The sequence below is a fragment of the Lemur catta genome, chromosome 3 (genome assembly GCF_020740605.2).
Source record: "Lemur catta isolate mLemCat1 chromosome 3, mLemCat1.pri, whole genome shotgun sequence".
Lineage (NCBI taxonomy): Eukaryota > Metazoa > Chordata > Mammalia > Primates > Lemuridae > Lemur > Lemur catta.
In genome coordinates, this window is record NC_059130.1 from 118,085,211 (window position 1) to 118,102,780 (window position 17,570).

The 17,570-nt window shown below is 40.8% G+C and overlaps 1 protein-coding gene across 4 annotated transcripts in view; it reads right to left on the reverse strand.

Annotated features, from left to right (window-relative positions):
- Positions 1-17,570, reverse strand: part of VPS13D (vacuolar protein sorting 13 homolog D) — a 248,099-nt gene that overhangs the window by 35,500 nt on the left and 195,029 nt on the right. For all 4 annotated transcript variants that reach the window (XR_006733919.1, XM_045546090.1, XM_045546092.1 and 1 more), the window contains one exon: positions 14,381-14,576. Coding sequence is in view for 3 of the 4 variants with exons in the window: in XM_045546090.1 (XP_045402046.1) it covers positions 14,381-14,576 (196 nt within the window). In the remaining variant the exon portion in view is untranslated. The remainder of the gene's footprint in view (positions 1-14,380; positions 14,577-17,570) is intronic.

Below are 17,570 nucleotides of genomic sequence, written 5' to 3' on the forward strand. Positions count from 1 at the left end.
TTCTTGGACAAAATGCCTCTGTCAAGTTTTTTTGTCTGTTTTTTGTTCTTACATTGATTTCTTGGCCATCAGCTAAAGAAATTGTGAACATTCCAGTACCTCCACAATGAGCATGTGGGAAGCAGTCCATTTGCAACAGGTTCCCTGGACATTATATTTTATGTAGGCTGTCCTGACCCACTCCACCCAAATGATATAGCCTGCTATGTCTGGGCCACTTTGTAGTTTTCCCAGAGGTGAAATCAGAGGGAAGGCTGAAGCAGTGACAACACAGCCTTGGCTATAGACTCAACCCTTTGGGGGGATTAGATGTAACTAACTTAGATGGTGCTAAGCCCAGCTGGGACTAGGGCTAGGGCTAGTTACAACCTGCTACGGAATATCTTACGTACAATACAGCCTCAGATTAACCTAGTACTTCTTTATTTTTTGAAAACATTATCAAGCTTTCATACATCCTGCACAGGCTTTCTTCATTCTAACATCTAGCTTCCTCCGTGACAGCAGAGCCAGCCCTAGGAAGGGAGCCCCCTCTGTGCCATTTCTCCAGGAAGTCACACAACTAGTTATTCATCTCAGCCTCCCCCTTTGCCAGTGGGGAGAATGACCTGAGGAGGGGATAAAAAACTATCTGCACAGGCCACGAAGCAGAATGGTGTCAGGGCTGGAACTGGGGTTTTGGTCTCACAATATGTGATCCTGTTCTCTTGCCAAGAGGCCAAGCTGCCTCCAATATCCAAAGGGAACACCCAGATAGGTTATTTTGATCACAGAGATTTGAGTCAAGAAGGAACTGATCCTACATTGACAGACTAAAAGAATGTGAACTGCTGTCACTTTAACACAATAAATGAGAATGATGTTCATGTTACTTTGTCAGTTCCATCGCTGCATTTTGGGAGTAAGAGTAAAATCCTATGAATCCTACCCTGAAACTTAAAAAAAAATCTGTGGTATATAAGACTTCAATAAAGTTTTAAAAAATCTGTCACTAGAGTACTTTGCACTTATCATATGGTCTAGAGGAGTCTAAGTCCCAAATCAATTGCCTGACCTGAATGCCATTCCCTATGAGCCAACTCCCTTGCCCCAGGACAGACAGAATTTCCTAGGAGGTTCAAAAGGCAACATTTAAATTTCTGGGAGTAGGGCAAACAGGAAGATGAAGTTTGAAATGAATTACAAAATGTAAATTTCTAATCTAGAGAATGTTCATTTTCAAAGGCTCAAAGCATTATAGTAATCCAAAATTATCTATCTTGTACTTTCATTATGCAGAAATTGTGAAATAAAAGGTGCCTGATGAAAGCAGTGTTTTAAAGAGGCCATCATACTTAGCTAGAAATTAAAGAGTTTATCCTCTTAAACTTAGCCCTGAATCCAAGAGCACCTTTTTTTTTTTAAACAGAGAAAACAGAGATAGGGGACCCCGACCTACTTGATAATATTGTTGTGAGATTATCCTGGCAGGAGTCAGACAGATAAGCTCCAGAGTGTTCCAACAGCCCCACCGAAGAGGAATCTGATTTTATAATTCAAAACTCTTAAACAATACTGAACAGTGGACTGTCATGTGTCTGGAAAGCATAACCATTTTTGAAGAATGCTTTCCAAACCACGTAATGCTTTTAAAGCTGTTTATCAAAAGAGCTGGATGAGCCACAGTGGCCTGAAACGGTTTGTCAGCTGTTGCAGGGTCGCATGCTCCATCCTAATTTCCGCAAGCACTCCATCATTCTCGGTTGTCCTGCTCTCGGCAGACAACAGATGCCAATGTTTGGAGACATTCGCTACATAACTTTTACCCGACAAACCTGGCTCCAGGACAGATTTCCATGTCATGTGGGGCTTTTGGCTGAACTCTGCTCGAACCCAGAGGCATATCATTTACAGCAGACACTAACAATAGTTTGGGATCACCTGCTCTTCACAAATGGGTTCAGAGCAAGTTCGTGGCCTCTGCACACCTTTTCCAGTGCGGTTCTCACACACAAAGGCTGAGAGCCAGGTGAGTCCCTCCACCCAGCAACTCCAACCAGGTGTGTAGGGCTCAATTTAACTGTCCATTTTGTGTGAAGAAAGAGAATGGGAAGGACAAAAACCAAGCAAAACATCAAATCCTAGTCTTAGCACCATAATAAGTGGTCAGCAAGAATTCAGGGACAGGGCATAAGTAAGAGTTATTGAAATAACCTGTTTTACTTTCACATAACACTCTATATTCAGGAGAGAATATCGATACAAATACCATTTCTTGAGCCCTAACTACACTCCAGGCTAAGTGCTTTATATACATGATATAATTTAATCCATATAACCACCCACTGAGATAGGCCTTATGATCCCAATTTCATGAGTCAAAGGAATCTCACCTCAGAGAGATTGAGAGGAGGAAAACCTTGCTTCGGGCCACAGCTAAGAAACAGCAGTATAATGACTCGAATCCAGGGCTGACTCCCCCATAGGCCCCTCTAACTTTGTATTGCAGATATGGGAGCCAAATAGTCCCGCGGGAGCCTCTTCTTGATTCCTGCAAATGTTTGGTTTCTTCTTACACTACCACATTGCTCCTTCCCATTTCTTTTTCAGAACTAGGGAAGAACCTGTGATTTTATGTTCTTTCCACATCTCTTTCTGAAACAAGCGCTTTTCTTTGAAGAAAGACCTCTTGCCCTTGGAGTGTCAAGATAAGAAAACTTTCAGCAACTTCCCTTGGAAACTACAAAACACCCATCAGCACCCAGGATCTAAGTACAGTCGCTCACCAGCTGCTGGCCCCTCTGAATAGCTTTTATGGTTCAGCGAGGGGTGGTGACAGGACCATGTCACTACGGTAGGGTGTGCTATTTCTTTCATGTTCCTGGGATCTGACAAGAGCCTTCTACAACCTGTTTCTTTACAACACACAGAACGAGAGATTAAAGACCAATACCAGACTCAAAGGTGGGGTTGGGACTGGCAACAGCTTCTCACCAGATGCATTATAAATCTTTCTGGGATAGAAGGGCCACAGATTGCCTGAGCGGATGCTGTCCAAAAGTTGCTGTGATGATTAAATGAGATAATACATGTAAAGTATATAGAACCATGGCTAGATCATAGTAAAAGCTTAAAAATGTTAGCATTGCTATTATTTAATACCAGCAAACTTATAAAGATTGTTTTTTGCAGAATTAATGGATATGGATTTCAGTAAAACCACACTAATTCAGAGCTATTGGAGGTAGAGGGGAAAGGACATCAAGAAAGGATAAATGAATTAGTGAAAAGTCTAAATTATAGGACTTCTGATTAAATACGACAGATCTAGTCCAGAGACCCCTCTAAAGTGAAAGCAAAGGGATACAAATGGCATGCATCCAAAAGGATAAAGAGAAGGTGTCAACAATATTTTAGAAGCTGAAAAGCAGATGGAAATATGGTGCTGAAATGTAAGCCTGAGGGAGTGGAAGCCACAAAGCGCTAAGCTAATTAGTACGGTAGAACCACTACATTTCAGAAAGATGGAGGCACCAAGTAGCCCTGAAGGACTGGGGGGTAAAGGAGGAACAAGGAGGCATGTTTGTGAAGTGCAAACGGGAAGAAGATTGGTTAAATCTCTGTACGAGAGGCAGTTGGACCTGTAGCTCCCCTCTCTCCCCTCCATCCAGCCTGCTCCTAACGGGAGACCAGGGTCAACAGGTCCTCACTTGATCACTCCATGGTAAGGCCCCTAGCTCCACACTAAGAGCTCCTAATTGGCTTTTTAGTGTTTCATCTTTAAATAGAACAGATAGTCAAGAATCACTAAACATCTGAGGACCGTTTCTATTCATGAAAGAAAATGGCCAAAACAAATAAATGGAAGAAATAAACTCAGAACAGTACTAAGACAAAAGCCACCAGTCAGATAAGAGCAAGAGAGATCTAAGGAGAGAATTTCCAAAAAAAAACAACAAAAAAACGGATAAATTACCCAACATATTGTTAAATGTATAGAGGAGAGTCTGTGGATAAATTAGCAATAGGAAGATAGAAAATTATTTTAAAAAGGAAAAGGAGTTATTACTTCCAGGGTAAAAAAAGTTGAAAGTGAATAAAAATTTGAGAATTAGAAATATGCATACAGAAAACTAAGCAAACAACAATACTAAAAGCATTTACTAACTCCAGGGAGAAAAAACAAACCAAAAAGTTAAAAAAGTAAACCATAGTAACCTGTGTGGCTTAGGTTCCCAGTGATACTAATAATAATGTAAAAACTGAACACTGACTTATCCAAAAGAATAACCTAACTATGTTGAAAAATGGGGAGAAGAAACACGTATGTATAGCAACAAGAAGTCCAGTGATGGCCGGGCGCGGTGGCTCACGCCTGTAATCTTAGCACTCTGGGAGGCCGAGGCGGGTGGATCATTTGAGCTCAGGAGTTTGAGACCAGCCTGAGCAAGAGCGAGACCCCGTCTCTACTAAAAATAGAAAGAAATCAGCTGGACAACTAAAAATATATAGAAAAAATTACCCGGGCATGGTGGCACATGCCTGTAGTCCCAGCTACTCGGGAAGCTGAGGCAGGAGGATTGCTTGAGCCCAGGAGTTTGAGGTTGCTGTGAGCTAGGCTGATGCCACAGCACTCTAGCCTGGGCAACAAAGCGAGACTCTGTCTCCAAAAAAAAAAAAAATAAATAAAAAAAAAAAACAAAAAAAGTCCAATGATGTCAAGAAAGAGCAGCGTATTTATTTATTTACTTTAGAAATCTGGAGGTAAATACCTCCAAATTGAAGAAACAGCCAGAAGTATTGAAAGTGGTTTGCTCTGGGGGATTAGAAATCAGGGACAGAGAAGGTGGGGCAGATTACTGCTTTTTGTTTTCAGACATTTAGAAAGACTTCGACATTAAAAGTGTGAACACATATTACTTTTTGAAAGAAAAAATTTTGTTATAGCAAAATAGTTCAGGTCAAAAGTCATAGGTTTTTAAATACTGTTCTTATTAATTGTGGAGTAAATGCTAAGTAATATTTGTTAAATACATATAAGGTATAAAGAATAACTGAAATATCAAAGGATCATTAGCTAATTTTATGAACAATTAGTAAAACTATAACAATTTCCTTTGAAAGAACTGTGATGGACTTGGTAATAAAGTGGAAAAAAATGCCTGTAACTATGCCCCAACACATACCATCACATGCAAATGCAACTTTGTTGTTTTCAAGACTAAACAGTAAGTCAAATCACTAATAAAGGGGTATTTCAAGAAAACTATAGGATGCTTGCTTTAATGAACATCCTTAAATGTTGATTTAAGAATATCAACACACAAACCAAACATCTTGGTGATTCTCAAGAACCTGGAAGAGTCTTCAAAGCAATTCTTCAATTGTCCTCAATTATTTAAATATTCTCAGTACCTAAAATCTTTTATATGCCTGAAATACAGGAGTTGTTCAAGATTTAGTCAATTAATAAATATATGCTGTCCATTTGCCTATACTTACTAAGCAATGGATCTGAATATCACAAGTTCAGAATTGGCTAAAGTAAATTAATGGGGGCACTCAATAAATAGTTCAACCAAAAACATAAAAACTCTTTGTGGTTTGCATCTTTTCACTACGGGATATGAAAGCACTTTACATTGGGAATTTGGCCTGTAAAGCCAAACGACATTACAGGTGGGCAGGTGCCACTTACACCACCCTAACTGTGCTGCTGGGGTCAGTCAGTGAAGTCTAGGGAACTGATGAGCCCTGCCCTCTGTCCACCCTGGCATTACTCAGTGAGGTTACCATGGATTCTGGCCAGGATTCCTGTGACCCATACTCCTCATAACAAGAGGTGAGGTTTTGCTCTAACACCCCTTTGAAGTTTTCTGCAGTCCCTGGGATTTTATGATACAGCGTGGGTCACCCCTGCCATTATGGATGTTTGAAGTATGTTTAGGGAAAATCTACTAGGAGCTGTCTCTGGTGTTAACACAGAACAACTGCCTCATAAAAACGGCTTTCCACAATGAGTTCAAAGGAGCTTATCCAAATATGGTGGATTTGTCTTGCTCCACCAACTTTGCTAGGGCAGAGAGCTAAGGTTTTGGCATGTAACTTCTAAAATAGATATACCGTCTCGGTTACCTGAAAGAGTCAGGGCAGTGCTAACACAACCAGGTAGCCTTTTGACAAGATCTTGCACTTTGAAGTGATATGCTCTGTACTTCCTATGCTGCTGAAATTGAAATTTATTGGATGGAGATTAAGGTGAAGGACTAAATTAGGTAAATTATTGTAAGAAGTCTTACTGATATGTGATAAAATCTTCCCAATTGTTACTTCAAGAAACCCAGTAAAAGTCAGGAGCAAACCAGGAGGGCTGACAACTGTTGGCAGGAAGCCAAAGTGAAACATCACATTACAGTGGCTCCTATACATTTAATTCCAATTAATCCACCATTGCCGAGATGTGCTACTTATCACCAAGATGACAGATCATCACCATATTTTCAAATAGAACAGCTTGTCAAAAAAAAAAATTAACCAAGCACAGGCATATTTGTTGGCTGGTAGCACAAAAGCAGTCACAAAAACTGAGAAGACTGGTCCTTTTTTACATTTTTGCAAATCTCTTTAAATCTTGCTTAACAGAAAATAGCTATCTATATTCTCATATCTGCTTCTACATTCAAACTGTTGCAATGTCACACATTGTGTAGCTTCTGGAAAACTCCACTGTACACTCATTGGAGAATATTATAAAAATCATTATATATATATATTCATATCTAAATATGTGAAAATAGGTTTGATGTTATGGATCTTGTGTTCCCCAGGGGGTTCCTAGACCATATTTTGAGACCCTCTGTTCTAAAAGAACCCATATGTACAAATTCTGTGCTAATTAGAAACTGGTTTCCTGTATGTATTAAAGTAAATCCACTAAGGATATAGATAAGTAACATTGTTAACTTGATTGAACTATATAAGCCAAACATAATAAAATACTGTTTCTTTTACAGTATATTGTGATAAAATTGTTCTATTAATTCAATCTTATTTTTCCTCCATTTGAAAAATTAGAAACTTGGCAAGTTTCAAACTTGAGAAGCAATCTGGCAAGAGAGTACTAGATAAAGGTATCAGGACAAGAAAACTAAGGGTGAATTCTAAGACCCAAACCTCTCTTTCCTTCCCCCAAAGCTTACAAGCCACTATTTGCAATATAATACTAAGTCTTTAATTCCCTGCTATTCTCTATGTCCTCTGTGTATCTCAGAATTATCTTACAGTCTGAAGCTCTCTGGGAGCAGGGGATTTGAACTCAAAGCTGGATCTTCTCTTTAAGGAAGATTTCAATTTCATCCTGGGCAAAGATGGATGATTCTATAAGGGAAAACCATAAAAGACAGGATAGTCATCAAAACCTAAAAATAAGTAAAGCCAATGCCTTTGCAGAGGAGTTCCACAAATTATAAATGGTCTTTCATTCTTCTCTAATGCATAAAACATAAATTTTTCTTAAGAAGAAATACAGACCCAGTTCTATTTTTCTTCATGTTCAAATTAAGAATCTCAAATGTGTGTCTTATGTACATACTATTAGATGTCACCCCAGAGTTTTAAAATCAAATTCACTGAACATAGAAGGGACTATAGATTTACAATGGCTAGATTACTTAATTTTTAAATGGAAAAAGACAAAATCAGAAAGCAATCATACTTTCTGTTCATTTTCTTTGCACAAGGACCTGCTGGTTGACATACATCTTTAAAGATGTACATGCCCAAATTCAGTTGATTTTTACTTTTGGAAGCAGGATTGTGTGGTTTCCATGAAGTCAGTTAACTCCGTATGCCAAAAATGGCAAAAATTAGACGCTTTCCTTTCTAGAAATGATTATAATGTACCATGACCAAAAAAGTGTTTTTTTTTTTCTTAACAGATAATCTTGCATAAAAATGAGTCATGGGATTTCAGAAATGGAAAGGCTTTTCTCAAATACGTGTGTGCATGAACACACACACTTTGCATTTTTTTTTTCAACAATAGTTCTGAGCTTTCCATAAGTTCTGTTATAATGAGAATGGCATCGTTTGAGGCCCTTGAGTGAAAGGGGAGTACAGTGTTTAGAGTTCAGCAAGAAGGAAGAAGTCTTTCTCAGAAATAGGATTTCTCTGCTGTGTTCCTATGAGAGGAATTTTAACTTATAAGGCATGAAAGACTGTTAAAATGTTTCTTAAAAATATCTTATCCTATAATTTCATCAGCTTAATTTCAGACCCAAGTGAGACCTCCAATGCAATTAACACAGATCTTAATGTTGTTTCTTGTTCTGGGGTTGTTCAGGTAGAATGAGGAATGAGAACATGATCCATCTACCTTCAAGCTTTCTCTGGAAAGACCTGGTATGGCAAGATCAGGGAGTGAGAATATATGGCCCTCACCTCATACATACACATGCAAGGGTGAGCAGAAGATAAAGTAGCTGCCACTATATCCACTGTGCCACCTTTGGATAACATGGGAGAGAGATGACATACTGGCTATCCCAAGTGGCAGATGGTTACTAAGCCAACAGATGATATGCCCAAAGACAAAAAAACAAAGCCCCAGGGTCAAACATATACTAAGCTCTAGCTTTTCACCCTTACCAATATACATGTCTTTATATCAATGCTACCACAGTCTACGTTACCAAGATACATGTCCTTATATCGACGCTACCACAGTCTACAGGACTCATCTGGAAGGAGTGGCTTGAGCTTCTTAAACGAGCATGAGGCAGCGGCCACAGGATGGCATGGTACATCTTTCTGGAAAGTTTCATTTTACTAGGTAGCAATTAAAAATACTTTCTCATTAAAACAAACATGGAATAAAATATAATACTTATTTATAGTTTTAAGATAAAATAGGAACTTTCAAAGAAATACTAAACTTGCTCTGCCCCCAGATACATGGAATTGTCAGTCTACTGTCCTCTGCCTTAAATGGAACACTAGAGGAAAAAACTGAGGTACTGGTGTATCCTAATAAACATTTTAATTTTTACTGGATTTTTACCTTTGGAAGTGCCCTAAAGGCTCAATTCAAGCTATTAATAATTCTGCTTGATGTGCTACGTATAATATAATATCAAGTATAACAAATGGCTGCTTTCAGAGCAGAACAATTAAAAGCAGTATTGCCAAACTAGAATGAAAGAGTTAGTGCAAACATTCCTTAAGCTCTCTTTGCAGACTTTTTTCTGACCTGTCCAGCCTGACTGCATTCAGGCTCTAGTGACACAAGAGGGTCCCTTTTATCCTGGAGAGTCATGAGTAAGGTGCAAACACTGTCACAAAAGGGCTTTTCCTAAAGAAAATCCATTTCAATTTCACATCTAAGAGGCTATTAACGGAAAGTGTCTTTAACGAATTTTCGGTGATATCTTGGGAATGTTTTTACTGAGGAAGTCAAATATGCCCACCATAAATCTTTCTGTGAAATCAACCGAAAGCTTACTCAAAAACTCTCAGAGCAACCGGAATTTACAGCTACGCACAATACAAGGGTCCTGGGATTCCAGAACATTATCAGCCCTGATGGCTATGTTCTTCAACATTGATCTATCATTATCTTTCAAATTCCCCCTTCCTCCTTATCTAACTTAAATAACGAGATAAGCTCCAACACTCCTGGAGCTTTGCTAAATTAGTTTAAATATTTCAAGTTCTGCCAACTCCCACTTCTACCCGCCTTTCTGGGTCTTGACTAAAAAGGTGAAGAAATATTTGGGGAAACTTCACTGTCCGGCTTCATAAATCTTCATCTGCTACTTCCCTAAAATGTCATGCACCCCAAAGTTTACAACAGATGGTATTAGGAGAAACAAATAAGCAAATACATAGCACAGAGTCAGACATTCCTCTCTTTTCAAAGGTATTTTTGCCTTCTTTTGCGAAATGGCTACTCCTGGGTCTCTACAGCTTTCTACTGAATCATCTGTTCAAATGCTACCATCAGATACCACCACCACATTCGTGCAGAGAACTGGGCACTCTCCCAAGGCGTGGGGGCTTGCTTTGGCCTGGTCTGTTTGAAGGGCGGCAGGCTTTTCACATGGCTTCATGGCTTCAATGGCACAAGTGTGGCTGCATCTGTGCCACTTTCATAAACTTTACTTAGGAACAGACAAATGTGGCCCAATACACGTAGACAAGAAGATGCAACCTGAGCCAGCAGAGCGTTGCCTTGGAAAAGGCTTCTTATTTCAGTTCCAAACCACACATACTTGTACAGTTAACAAATGCAGCGGGGGATATTGGTCCACAACATTCGTGTCGAGGCCAAAGGCTCTGCTGTCCTCCGCCCTCTTCTCTGCCCTGCCCCCACCTGCCTTCCTCAGAACTATTAGGTTGCCTAGAAATATCAGAGGAAAGTTAGGTGGCTGTCTTTTTGGAATGCTTGCACACTCCAACAAGAGAAATTTGGAAGTATTTTAATCTAAAAGAACATAAGGGGGGGTTCCCTATAAATAAAATCGTGTTCAAATAAACACAAAAAGAAGCCAATGTTTCCTGTAAGGCCACTTTTCAGATGGATTACTGGAAGGAGTATTCTTTCACAGTTTTATGACTTACTTTGCTATCATCTGCTTAAAATTTGGGTCTTTTAAAACATAGATGCTAAGATCTAAGCCTTCACTTGGATGAAATATTACAAAGGAAGCAGAAAGTCTCATTCCAATTGTAGGCTCAGAGGCAGAACTCTTGGACTCTTGGGTTCTATTCCTGGCTTGGTCCCTGGGCTCAGGTCAACCTTCGGTCAGAGTCTCACTTCTAATCCCTTCAAATCATTTGTTAGTCCCTGTTGTCTAAACAGTGGGGAAAAACCCTGAGTAACACCCCTGGATCCTGTTCAATCAACTGGGATAGTTGGAGATGATTATAATTCACTTCCAAGAAACCGGGGTGATTTATCCCTTGGGTAGAACCAGTATGTTCTTAAGAGATACAGTGTCATCAGAACAAACTGGCACTGAAACATTTCTCCACCTGCACAAGATCTCCGTGTCCCTTTAATATGACTCAAAAATTGTATCGCCCAGCAGTTTTATAGCTCTTTATAGCTTCCACATTAAAATAACTCTGGTTGGGCTTCAAACCCCTGAGAGAGAGAATAAATAGACAGGTATATTCATCCCCAATTTATAGATGAAAAAAACTGAGGCTCAGATAGGCTAAAAGACTTGACCAAGGGCCTAAAGCTAATAAGTAAGGGGCTTGGGACTCTGACCTTTTGTTTTCCAGGTCAGGTGCTCTTCTCTAACACATGGCTCCTCATTAACAACCCTACTTTTGGACCTAGACAAAAGGACTGAGGGAAATTGGTGCAAGGGCTACTTCTTATCCCTTCAGAAGAATCTGTAATGCTTTTTCAGTGCAATAAAGGACACTGTGATCCACTGCGGTCCCCAATTAGCATGAGTCTAACATATGTCCCACTCACCTCTGGCAACTTCTGCATTGGCTCTGCCACTACTGACGCCTCCAGGAATAGAAAGGCATATAAAACTTAATCCTCCTGCCCCTGAACATCCATGTCCATAGGCCCATGAGTACCTGGCTGCTCCTCACTTACCATGTAGCTTTTGTTTCTAGGAAGAGTGAATGGTTAGGCAGATAGCTGTTCCATGAAATCAGCAGTTAAACTTCAATTAGGCTGCCCAATTACTGTTTGCTTTGGGGCAAGCTGTACAACTTTTCTGTATCTCGGGTGCCTCATCTACATGGAAATGTAAAACTTCAATGGGCTGTGATAATGAACGACTGGTGCTGGCAGTGAATGGTTCCACCATGCCGTCACTAGGTATGGCTCCCCGTGAAGCACGTCCTAGAGGGCATGGTCTCTGCTGCTGACATCCTGACAATGCCAAGGTGCTAGGCCAGAGGAACCAGAGAGAGAAAAATGCATGATGGCCAAGACGCTGAATCATGTCAGGGTTTATTTAGCTAATAGTAAATCTTGAGTCAGCAGAGAAGAAATTGTGCCGCATGCCATATCTTGACACCAACTGACTCTGACACATGTGCAGGAGAAATCCAACGAGGACCACCAGGCCCAGGCAGTGCAGTGCAGTGCAGCAGTGCTGGGCACAGAGTCAGAAGACGGGCCAGGCGTGAGTCTGGCTTTGCCATCTCCAACCAGCTGTGTGGCTATGGACAAGTCACGTCACTTCTCTGAATTGTCTTGTCCTCGTGTATAAATGAAGTATGAAGACTGAGTGACATTGCACGTGTGGAGGCACCTGGACAATGCCTGGCACTTAACTGATGAGTCCCTTCCTTCTAGTGTTGCACACACAGTTCCCTTCTACCTGGAACGTGACTCTCCCTTCTCGTCACCTGGCCAACTGCTACTTACATTCAGGCTTCGTCTTCATACCACTTCCCTAGAAAAGCCTGTCTTGACTACACTGACCACCAGGTTAGCCATCTTCCTCTTCTAATAATACAGTCGCATGGCACCCTGTAAATCTCCTCTGTGTCATTTATCATCGTTTTAACAAGTAATTATTTACCTGTTTGTTTTATGTTTGCTGCCCGCCTTGATCACATGCTCTTTGACACTAGGGACAGTTTTGTTTTCTGCTCTATTCCTAACCCTGAGTTCACAGGGAAATTTTAATCAGTATTTACTGACTGGAAATGAACAGATGTCAGATATGTACTGGCTGACACTAAATCAAACCTTCCATGGCAACGGTGGACAACTGGTAAAAATGACAAGAACACTTTCTGCAGTGTGTCTGGCTATGTTACTTACGCCCCTAAAAAATTGAAAACCTCATTAAGACTTTCAAACCGACAATGTAAAAAATTCAAGTGATTTCTTTCTAGTCAATCTCATTAAACTTTACAGTATAAAATAATCTTTATAAATTTTAACACATATACCTTAAACCCTTTTTGAAACAAATCAGTCAACCCCTTGGCCATTTTGAGATGTTAAGAATAAGGACGGTCCTTCAGGAACTCTCAGGGGTCTTCTGCTTTATCACACTTCATTAAGTCCTATTACCTTAACGAAGTACTGCAAGTGGACTTCTTGGGTTTCAAGCAGAAATGGAAAAACTAACTGGAAAAACTTCTGAAGCCTCCTGACTGCCCACCACTCCACACAGCTTCATAAAGCCTTGAAAATATACTCAAGGATTGTTTTAGCTTTGTATCTGAGAATAGAATGGTTACTTAACTAAAGTAAACTCTACAGCTCCTTTTTTTAAAAGCAGCTGCTTCCAGATGGAAGACATTCTGGCAAAACACGTTGCGTGGCTCCAGTCTACAATCTAAGCATTTCCCCTACTGCAGTAATGTGTCTTCAGTAAGGTTTCCTGGTGACAGACAAATGGATTCACTTTAATTGGGGATGATTTCACTTCAAATCCTATTTGAGGGAGCGACAGGGTGTGGACGTGGCCCAGGCCCTAGGCATTCTACAAGGGCACACTAATTCACGCTGAGAACATCTATTATCCAGGCAGCAGCGGCAAAAAGCCTTTTGGGCTTAAAGCGAGTCCAGCTTGGCTGGGAACTTTTAACATTCATTATACCCCTTGTTGATAAGACTCCCCAATTAGTCACTCTGGAAAAGAGGCTAAAATAGGCCACTAAAGCAAACAGCTAAGTTAAAGTGGTTGGGTTCTGTGGGATTTGGAGCTGTATGGGCTGTCCCTGATTCCCAGTCTCAGCTGGTATCAAGACAAGATAGAGGCTGGGAGCGGTGGCTCATGCCTCTAATCCTAGCACTTTTGCAGGCAGAAGGATTGCTTGAGGCCAGGAGTTTGAGACCAGCCTGGGCAATTATAATGAGACACTGTCTCTCTTAAAAAAAAAACAACAAAACAACAAGACAGCATCCCACGGTAGAACTGCTAACTTGCATGGGGATGCAGAGGTTTTCTTTATGAGACTGGGGGACTGGCTGGTACTTTCAAGTAGAAGGCAAATCAAGAAGGAACAGACCCACATGGTGAACTGCAACTGCAGGGATTCTAGAACTATACCTTGGGGCCTAAGCAAGAACCCACAGTATAACCTGATAGTTTTCTTCACGGGCATGTAGGGATACAGTCAGCTTGGTGAACAGGGGAGCTTATAACAATGTAATCCTATTTCTGAGCTCTCTCATGAAGAAAAATAATATTGTATACTAGAAATATATCTGAAAAATTCATGTCAGGTTTCTGCACCTCATTTTCATGTATTTATATTAGGCCGATCAGAAATTTTCATTTTAAGTATTCAAATTAAGAATCACATAACTAAGGCAGAAAGTATATGATTAAACACATCACTATGGATTAGGAGAAGCAGCAGACCTGGGCTGGAAATTGCAAAAGCCACTCCCCGCACGACCACTGACCTGGGGCCACTGAGTGTGGCTGTGTCTCTCACCGCCTGGGCTGTTTCTGATGCAAAATCCAGGGCACCTGCCACTGGTTTGGTTACAGTGCCAACAAGCCCTTTCCCAAGGCCAGATATAAAACCGCTGACACCCCCTTCTGTTTTCACACCTTCCACTGTCGAGGTTATAACACTGGTCAATCCACCAATGATACCTAGTGAAAAAGACAAGGGCTATTGTAACCTGGCCAAGGACAAAAGCAAAAGCATTTAAAGCCAAACCCCTCAATTCCATGCACCTGGGATGCTAACTTAAGGGCATTCAGTTAATCTCTGTGCCAGACGGGCCACACACAGGCCAACTCACATACAGGGGACCCAGCAGATTTGCTCATTAAGCCCAGTGTCAGAGGATATATATTACATAATCGTCACAAGTAAAGTGTCCTCCAGTTAAGAAAAATCAAAGAAAAGCTGAGAAGTTAACAAATGGCCATTTTTTCAAGTCTAGAGATGGGCAATTGAGAGAGGATACAGACAGAGGATTAAGTCTAGAAGACGAGAAAATGGGGCCCTTGGTGAAAGTTTGAAGAAGTTGGGATCCCATGAAACATAAGGCAAAAAGATAACTAAATACAGTCATCTCTCAGTATCTACAGGGGATTGGTTCCAGAACTCTCCACAGATACCAAAATCTAAGAATGCTAAAGTCCCTGGTATAAAATGGCATAGTATTTGCATATAACCTGTGCACATCCTACTGTAGACTCTAAATCATCTCTAGGTTACTTATAATACCTAATACAATGCCCACACATTCCTTCATTTGTGTGGATTCAACATAGTACTTGGCCCATATGGCAAATTCAAGTTTTGCTTTTTAGAACTTTGTGAATTCTTTTTTCCCAAATATTTTGATACATGTTTGAATCCACAGTTGTAGCACCCATGGATACAGAGAGCTGACTGTATTGACTGTGTAAGTTTTCAGTTTTCAAAGAACATTATGTGATTGGCCAACACAACCAAATGTTTGAAATAGGATAAAAGCTACTGCATGCTTTGCTGAAATCAGGTGTAGGCAATCACAGTAAATGATGAAGCCTTCATGAAGGGCACCCCCCAAAGCTGCCAAAACTAGCCAGGACCCTCAAAGGAGTCAGTTCCAACCCACGTCAAAAAGACATTCCAAACATTTTGAAAAGTGACAGCAATGGCTTTAAGAACTTCAGAAGAGGCCAGATGTTGGCAAAGGCTGGGGAGGTCACAGGCATTGTAGGGAGAGGCAGGCCCTGTCCGGGGAGCATTCTCAGGACTTGTGCCAGGGACACTCACAGGATGTTTACCCTCTGACAGTGGGGCTGTGAGGACGCTCTCTAGAGTCTTCAGCTCTAGTGAGACAGATTGGTAAAGGAAGCTCCTTGGGTGAGAATCTACTAACAATTCACGTTTCTTTTGGATTCTGGGTCCATTTGCTCCAGTAAGTCAATATCCCTTTCCCAAACTTTTGAGTTCTTGGCAGAGCATGCACAGTACAGGAGTTCAGACTGGGACCCAAGAGACAGAACATTACTGAATGTTCAGGTCAAGCAGGGCCTACAGAGAGAACTGAGCACAACTCCCAGTTTTGAAGCCAAGGGGACTGAGTGGATTCTGGTCCTCATCTTTTAAAGGTCTTTTCATCCTGAGGGAATAGTCTCACTCTAGGCTATGGATTTCATATAACTCAAAGCTCAATGGATTCTCTTTGGATGAGCCTGCTGGCTCCTGGAGAGGCTGTACATATTATTGGAATAATCCTTGGTGGGAGGTGATTTTGCAACCTTCAACAAATCATCCATTTTCTCAGCACATTTGTGTGTTCATCTAGAAAGTGAGGACAGCTCTCTCTTCATACTCCAAGGATGTTGGCCAGATAACAGCAATTATACATAGCAAAGCATTTTATAGTTACCAGAAAGAATCATTAAATCTTTAACCCAAATGAGTGCCGAACAGTCACCTTAAAGTCCATAAACAGATTACTTTCAGCCAAATTTTACTTCTAGCCTGATGTCACCTTGGAGACTGCTCCCTTTACAGTTGGGCAGCCTTAGGAAAAGTAAAGGCATTTTGATCCAAAACACCATTAGGAAAGCTGACAAACAAAAATCCTGTCCTAAACATTGTGTCCTAAGCACAAATAGAAATATAATTTTTTATTATCTATATTCCTTCCTCTTCCTCCAAATGCAGATAATCAAGACTGACTGATCTTGATATGACTCAGCTTCAGATGATTCCTAAGGATCTGGTACAAATAGTTCAAGGTACTAACCATCACTACCCATGAGCTACATGCCAGGTGTCATGTGATGTATACAAGAATAACAGTGAATGCGAAATGGCCTTTCTGCTCTGCTGGCATTCACAATCTATCAGAGAGCAGGATACACACAGCTGGTGACATTGACAACCCAGAATGCCACGTGTGTTCCACCTGTCGTTAATTCTAACTGGGATAGCATATCTGGGGAAATGTCATTTGAGTTGGGACTTATAGGTTGAGTAGGATTTTGATAGGCAAGGAAGTTAGGCAGAAGAGGAAAGGGCAGAGGAATGTGAGTGAGGAAGGACTTGGAGGCATGTTTGGGAAGCAGTACATAGCTTTGTGTGCCTGAAATGCAGCGTGCCTCGGGGACAGTGGTTGGGAATTGGCTAGGTTTATATTTTCAAGGGACTTGAACGCCACACTAAGAAGTTGTGGAGAAAAATGCAACAAAAGGCAAATGAATCAGAATTAAACTATTAAAGCTGGAATTCAAACAAATTCAGAGACTGAACACATTCATGCCATCACCTGGATCTCCTAGGCACATAGATGGATTTATAATTTTGGTGAATGCACATTTATGCAAAACTAAAAAACATCTGCGCCACAAACCTGGCCGCCAATTTCTCATTTCAATTTCTTTGGAAGGAATGATCAGTAAGCAGAAGACAGAGTCTTGAGGCAGCAGTTCCTTCCAATTCTAAGAAGAGGTTCAGATGAGTATACCTCATAACATGTTGGGAAGAGAAGCCAGAGAGCAGGAAGGAACTGCAATGTGCACAACATTCTGGAAGGGAATGAGGAGTTCTCGTAGGCTGTCACATTTCACTTGAAAGGAGGATAAAATAAGAGAACCTGGAAGGCCATCAGGTACACCAAGATACCAAGCCAGGATTTC